Source organism: Melospiza georgiana, chromosome 4 (assembly GCF_028018845.1).
Source record: "Melospiza georgiana isolate bMelGeo1 chromosome 4, bMelGeo1.pri, whole genome shotgun sequence".
Taxonomy (NCBI): domain Eukaryota; kingdom Metazoa; phylum Chordata; class Aves; order Passeriformes; family Passerellidae; genus Melospiza; species Melospiza georgiana.
Genome location: NC_080433.1, coordinates 3,925,000 through 3,932,392, shown reverse-complemented (window position 1 = coordinate 3,932,392; position 7,393 = coordinate 3,925,000). Strand labels below are relative to the sequence as shown.

Genomic DNA, 7,393 nt, shown 5'->3' with positions numbered 1-7,393 from the left:
GCTCTCTCCTGACGTGGGCAGCAAAGCAAAGCAGCTGGAGGCTCTGCCCACATCTTTGTGCCTTTGAGCAGAGCAGGAGGTGCCCTGAGGGACAGAGCTGGAAACACACCAGAGAAGGAAGCAGCACAGACTCTGACCAGGACATTTGTCCCCCTCTACTCTGCTCTGCTCAGACTTTACCTGCAGTGCTGCCTCCAGCTCTGGGCCCACAGCACAAGAAGGATCCAAAGCTGTTGGAGTGGATTCCAGTGGAGGCCATGAAGGTGCTCCAAGGGCTGGGGTGTGTCTGCTCTGGAGTGAGGGTGAGAGAGCTGGGGATGTTCAGCCTGGAGAAGACTGCTGAGAGTGCAGTACCTCAGGGATCTCCAAGAGGGCTGGAGAGGGTCTTTGGACAAGGGTATGGAGTGAGAGGACAGGAGGGAATGGTATCACCCTGGTCGAGGGCAGGGTTAGATGGGGTATTATAAAGCAGTAAATTACAGTGAGCAGGCTGTGCTACGAGTAAAAGTTACCCAGAGCTGTTTGACTACCCCATACCTGGAGGGGTTTAAGGCCAGGCAGGGGAGGGCTTGGAACAAGCTGGTGTAGTGGAAGGTGTCCCTGCCCATGGCAGGCAGGTCAGAATGAGATGATCTTTAAGGCTTTAAGGTCCCATCCAAACCAAACCACTCTGTGATTCTGTGATTCTATGACAGAATGGAAAATTCCCCGAGCCTTTTCCATTGAGGAAGTGAGGCCTATTTCTGGGAACAGGCATTGTTGAACAGATTAACGTTTTTACCGTAGAGCTTAGTCAATCTGTTCTCCAGATCCTCCAGGCTGAGCTGCTCTACCTCTTTTTTGCTCTTGTTCTCAGCAATGGCCCCCCAAGCCTTTGGGGGCTTTTTGTCCAACACACAGCAGGCAGCTGACCAGATGTGGCTGGGTACATTAACCCTGTTATTGGATACGTAGGCGTTCCCAGGCACAGCACCTGTGATCACGTAGGTGGTTGTACAGCCCTGGGTCTTTTGGGGCATTGTTTTAGACTCGTAAGCATTCCAGTTGACATTGTTGAGAGTCTCGTCCTGAGGCACTATGTTGGTAAGGGTGAAGGTAGCAATCTTGCTCTCTTCACTGTACTGATGGCCATTGGGGCTCAAATGGCCACGGGTCAAATCCTTCTGTCCTCTGTAGTCATCATCAATAGCTTGGCTCTCTTTGATTTTGTCTAAGGTGAAGGAGTGATTATATATGAGGTTCTTCTCACTTGTCATCTCTTTAAGATTATTTTTACCTATAAGCTGGACAGGGAAAGAAAAAGTGGTGTTAGCATAGGGAATGGGAGTAATGGAGAAGATTTCCCTGGAGCAGAAGTTTCCGATGGTCAAGATCCCATTTTTTGTCATCAAAGTGTTTAAAAACATATGAATCTGAGACAAATCATACACATGCCCCTCCTGCATGAATGCAAGAGCTTTAAAGAGCAAGCAGCTCAGAATCTGACTGCTCTCAGTTGCACTTGTGACCTTTGTGATCCAGCCTGCAGTTTGTGCTTGGAGCATGGATGGATGCACCAGACAAGGAGCATTTCCCACTCCTAGGATTGAAAGGCGAATTTGGTGGGACTGCCAAATCTGCTTCCCTTTCCTCCTGTCTCCACAGCCCAAATCTGCCCAGGGCTCTCCCTGGATCCCCTCACACCGCACTGTGATGCTGTGATTCTGTGATGTTTTGTGGGGTTGCTACAGGTGTTGCGCATTCCTGGAACACCAGAGGTTGGCTCCTGTAACCCCATATACAGGAAGATGTGTCAGGAAATCAGTCCTGGAGCTGAGGTTTCCCTGGGAGGGATACAGTTCATTCAAGGATGAACAGTTTTGCTCAGTAGGCAAAAGGATCTCAATTTGAATGGAATCTGTTACAGCAGTGCTGAGAATGTGTCCCAGAGCTGATCTGGGCCAGGGAGAATTTTCTGCAGCATTGCTGAAAAGTAGTTAGAAACTATCAGCCTTTGAGAGGAACCTGTAATTCCAAAAGAGTCCTGGGTAAACGAAATACTCCAAGAATGCCTCTGGAGAAAGTTAAAAAAATATCAAAGATTTTTTGGGTGTCTGGGGTCCAAGGTCCAGGAGGAAAATGCCAGGTTGGACAGGGCTTGGAGCACGCTGGTCTGTCCTAGGTTGACTATATGATGCTTTTATCCCCAATCATCTTGTTCTGTTTATGCTGAATAAGAAGTTTTGCACCTTTAAGACTTGTTCTAAAGAGTGACGGGGGGAGAGAAGAAGCAGCACTTTGTTTTCAGACACTGCACTCACTTCTCCACATTCCTGCTCCTGGCCTGTGCTGTCTGCAGACAGACAGACAGCAGGACAGAGCTCTCCTTTGCTTTTAGTTAGTTTCAGCCTCTGTGGGTATTTTTCCTTTTTCCCTTTCCTTTGGAACTGTTTAAACCTGCTCTGGACTGGACCGGAGCATTGGCAGCTCCCACCTGTGGCCCATGGGGCCGGGCCTGGGCCGCAGCATTTCCAGCACAGGAGGGACTGCTAAGAGCCTGAGTGAGCTGAACTGCAGCCCAGGGAGGGAACTTTTCTGAGTTTGTCATCTCTTTTGGAGCAGCAAGGGGTTTTATTTTTTAATATTGTTTAGATTTTATTGTTTAATAAACAGGGTTTTTTCCACTTTTCTCCAAGGAGGTATTTTCTCCCGGACAGGTTGCGGGAGGGGCCAATTGAATCTGCTTTCCTAGAGGAGCCCCTTTGGGGGTTCTCTCCAAAATTTGCCCTGAACCAGGACATGGTCTAACAGCAAGTGGCCTGGCCCATGCAGGGGAGTTGGACTGAGATGGTCTTTAAGGTTCCTTCCAACACCAACCATTCTATGATCCCTCAAAAAGAGAGAATGTGGAGGCTGCAGTAGTGCAAGACCAGATTAGGTGCTTGAGTTCCTATGCATAAAATGAAATTATTATTTTTTTTATAACTTCAACATCTTTTGGTTCATCTTTAGGCAAACATATTTAGCCTTCCTTTGCAGCAGGGCATGTGGTTTCCCCCTCTGGCTCACCTTCCCCCGTAGCTGTCCTGCTACTCTGTCCTTACCAATGACAGGAATTGCTTCTTTTTCTCTTCTGCAATTGGCCTGGCCTGTTCTCCTGAGGTTTGTCTACAGGACATTTGGGAAGGCTCTAGAGCTTGTGGAGTTCTGTCTGTCTGCTGGATCCTTCTGGAGCAAGCCTGAGCCAAAGGTGCTCAGGGGTCACTGCCCATGGGTGGAGATCACACCCTTCTCAATGGACCAACACTGATGCTCCTCCGTGGAGAGCCTGGGGGGCCATTCCCTGGTTTAGGGAGACACAAGAAACTTCCCCCAAAGAGCTATTAGACCCCATTGCCTCCTTCCCATGTTCCTATGTTTGTTCCTATGCCCCTGAGTCACATCTCCCTATTCCCTGATTGGCCCTCATCTTTGCACTGCCCTGAGGCCAAGCTGACCCCAGGGCCCCTTGGCAGACCAAAATTTTCACCCTGTATGTGTGGGTGCTGGGACCTGAACATCGCACTGCACAGCTGAATAAAACATCTGTGCATTTTATGCAAAGGGACCATGCTAGCAGCAATTCAGCTTGCTACACTACTCACTTGTCACTGCCTGAAATGTCCCTCCAGAAATCCCTGCACAGTTAACCTGACCCTCTCATCTCCGGTGCCTTTTCCCTCAAGGCTTTGTCCCTGGGCCATCTCACCCCTTCTGAGTTTCTCCTCACTTCTCTAACACCAATCACAAAGCCTGTTTGACTCTTCACTGGGAGCAGAGAAGCTCTGCCAGGGATGCAGAACAGCACAGGGCAAAGTGGGGATCAGAGCCCAGCGGGACTGTTGGTCCCTCAAGTTTTGCCTCTCCTGGATGCCTTTTCCCCATCCCTTGGTCAGCCAGCAGAGCAGGGCACAGGGAGGGGAAGCATTTGACTTTGTCATGTCATGCCAAGTAATGTGATTTGCTGTTCCTGTCAGGTGAAGGCAGAGAGCTGGGCACCTTTGGGATGTGATTCATCTCATGCTCCTGCTGATGTCTGAGATGCATCAGAGGAATCATATGGTGGAGGTGTTTGAAGTTCAACGAGGACATTCCCATCAGTGTGTCCATTTGCATGTGTTTAGAGGGGTGTTAGGAAATAGAAGTGGTAATTTAAATGCTGCGGCCTATGTCTGGGTGGCTGGAGGGTGAAGTGTGTAAGAGGGACACTCACCTGAGGCTCAACCATCCACTTCCTTGAAGGTCTCGTGTAAGGTCCAGGCCTGTATTTGTAAGCAGAGTACACTGGAATTCTCCTGTCTCTGTCGTACAGGGTGGCATAGTGATACGAGTTGCTGAAGCGCTGACAGATCCGGGCTGGGTTATTTGGATTCAGGGCATCATTTGGGGGAATCCCATCATAGAAGAACTGAGGACAGCTGTCAAAGGAGTTCACCACCTCGCTGTGTCCCAGCCAGAGGCAGCTGGCCAACACCTGCAGCAGCAGCAGCCCCAGCATGGTGGCAGGATTTCAGTGAAGGGCTCTTGCTCCCCTGGAAGGCAAATGCAGAGGGACACTCAGCTTGGAGAGAGCAGGTCATGGCCTGCAATCTTTTCGTGAAGGGGGACAGAGCTGGCAAGGGAAGGCATTCTGAGAGACCAGGAAAGGAGTAATTTCTGTCCTCCTGAATATGGAAAAATCACGAGGGCAATAACAGTAGAACCTAAAACAGAGTTTAGATGCCCAGCAGAGGCAGCAGTGGGAGCACTCAGCCTGTAGGAGGAAAGAGCCAAACCCACCAGGACTGCAATCAGCTCTCACAGCAAAGGGATCTTGCAACTGAGGCACAGCCCTGGGACAAGGTCACCTTTGCCCACCTCCCTCCTGCTCTCAGCACCTTCCCACAGCACACACCTGCAGCTGGGCACGGACTCTGCTCAGCCCCCTGCCATGCTGGGCTGGGCTTTAATCTCATGGGCCATTGGGCAGGCAAAGAACAGCAATGCTGCACTGCCTACAGCTCTCTGGCCCCATCCAGATTCACACAGACACTCAGCTCTTCCAGTCAGACCCAACACTGAACCCCAAATCATCCCCCTGGGCTCCTGCCTCTCAGCTGACATGGGGCCATGCGTGTCCTGCTGCTCACCTTGCACTTCCACATTATCCAACCCAAGACTCTGAACTTGCAGGCACACGGAGGGAGCAAATGAAGGGGCCAAGCAGATGGCAGCAGCAAGCATGAGGGATAACACCTCTATCTTATCAGCACAGTGGCTGCTGCAATGCCAGCCCTGAGGGGCAGCTCTTGCCCTGGTTGCTTGGGATTCCTGCTGATGCCCATCTTCAGCTTTGCTGATTGATTTCCCTGGACAGGCAAAGGCACCATTGCAGGAATTTCTTGGACCTGTCCTGTCTTTCTCAGTGCTGATGGGATTTTCAGCAGTCAGTAAGGTCATTCCTTTATGAGAAACCTGCTGAAAAGTTCCCTGGGATGATGACAACCACATGAGGAGCTTTGTCTCCTTTCAGAGGCAGCAGAGGTTTGGGAGAGCAGGGATGCTTCCATTTGCATTGCCAGACACTCATTGGACAGATTTAATATCATCAGCATTTGGGATAAGGCAGCTGGGACAGGCAGCTCAAAGGGTTCCTGGCACACAAAGCTGCCACAGCCTCTAAAGCACAAAGCCCACCTTGGGCTGGCCAGGGGCTGAGCTCAGCACTGCTGAAGGCTTGACAAGTCACCTTGCACATTTGCCCTTGTCTTCTTCTTCTCCCTGCCCCTCATCTCTCCCTTTCCACTGGATTCAGGATGCTGAGCTGCACACAGCCCTGCTCTGACCCAAGGTATCTGGTCCTTTTCACCTTTTCATGCCCTGGATCAGGAATGTGGTGACCAATGAGCTGCAAACTGAGAACTGCAACTACCAGTCTGGAATTTTTACAGTACTCTGCAGATCATCCCCAAAGCTGCCCCAAATCAAGCAGAGAAGGGTCTGAAAAGTCCATCTGCATGACCCACTCCTTGAGATTAAAATAGATCTAACAAAGGTAAGATCTAATATTACAGATTCATAGCCTACCGTGAGAAGGAGTGGCACAGGATTCTGCTCGCAGCCCCAAAGTGCAGAGGAGTCTCAAATGCCTCTGCTGCAGTCTCACACTCTCTGGGTTTATATGCTCTCGAGGAAGAGGCAGTTGTTGGATTTCGCAAGAAGATTTTTGAATAACTTTTCCTGGGAATTTAGACCACACCTGTGTCAGTCCAGAGGTTTCTTGCAAGGTCATGGGTGGAGTTTCAGTACTGAATAGTCTCCCCCATCCTTCTTATTCAACCGTTTGTTAGATTTCAGATTAATTCAAAAGTTGTTAATTTTGAGGCGAGCTGGCTTGAGTTTCTATCCCAAATCACTTCTTCTGTCCTTGCCCTCCTGAATGACAGAAAATACTCAAGTCCTACAAAATTCAGTGCATGCATAAGCTCTGATTGCTCCTTAGAGCTCAGCAACTCCAGCCCAGAGTTTGCACATGTATATTCAATCCAAAACTCAGGAAAGACTTTGAATATTGGAGGCATTGTTGAGGAAGGAGCAAGAGCTTACCTGGAAGCAGGGTCCCAAAAGAGGCAGCTGAATCATTCCTTCTGTCTTCTCCCTGGAGAAAGGAGAGTTTGAATCCTCAGGAGTGCACCTGCAATATATACCCAGGCATAAATTTGCCCCTTGTTTCAAACAGGGAATTCCAACAGAAAGGAGAAGTGGTTGACAGTTGTTTTAGTTTCCCCAGACTTTCAACCAAATTTGCTGACTTGAAGCATGGCATGTCAGGGTCAGCTAACAGGGTCTGGTGGGTTCCTTGATCCTTTCATCAATCCCACCAGCTGCAGCTGCTGCTGCTCCAGCACCTACACCTGTTTCTGCTCCCAACAGAACAGCTCTGCTGACACTGGATGGACTGGCCTGACTCTGATACACTCAGATATTCACAGTCTGTCCTTCTGCAGCCTCCCAGAACATCATTGCCAAGGCCAGGCTACAGATATTCTCTTGCCTGGTTGCCAGGGCTGTGTGACAGCTCCATCCCAGCAGCCTGGGAAGGGGAAGGCTCTGGGGATACCTCAGAGCACCTGCCAGTACTTGAGGAGTCTACAGGAGAGCTGGAGACAGACTCTGCACAAGGGCTTGGAGCTGACAAGTGTGCTGGGTTAATGTTTTTGTCAGTGGCAGGTGTGGGGCTGTGTTTTGGAGTTGTGCTGAACACAGAGTTGGTTACACAGAGATGTTTCTGGTATTGCTGGGCAGAGCTTTCACAGGCTAAGGCCTTTTGTGCTTCTTGTATTGCCAGGCTGGTGAGGAGGCTGGGGGTAGCTGGGATGTTGGGAGGAGACACAGC

At 50.0% G+C, this 7,393-nt stretch overlaps 1 protein-coding gene across 1 annotated transcript; it reads right to left on the bottom strand.

Moving 5' to 3' along the window:
- Positions 1–737: 737 nt before the first annotated feature.
- LOC131083220 (endonuclease domain-containing 1 protein-like) lies at positions 738–4,544 on the bottom strand. The gene is made up of 2 exons (XM_058023655.1): positions 4,232–4,544; positions 738–1,283 (listed from the first exon to the last, which is right to left on the bottom strand). Exons 1-2 carry the CDS (start codon positions 4,514–4,516, stop codon positions 738–740), a joined length of 831 nt encoding a protein of 276 aa, XP_057879638.1. The 5' UTR covers positions 4,517–4,544.
- Between the last annotated feature and the right edge of the window lie 2,849 nt (positions 4,545–7,393).

What these genes read in the sequence shown, in the direction of transcription:
- LOC131083220 (XM_058023655.1), bottom strand. Translation starts at nt 4,516, where the DNA reads ATGCTGGGGCTGCTGCTGCTGCAGGTGTTGGCCAGCTGCCTCTGGCTG. An exon ending in AGTGGATGGTTGAGCCTCAG is followed by an intron (nt 1,284 to 4,231) that starts GTGAGTGTCCCT and finishes TTCCCTGTCCAG; the next exon opens with CTTATAGGTAAAAATAATCT.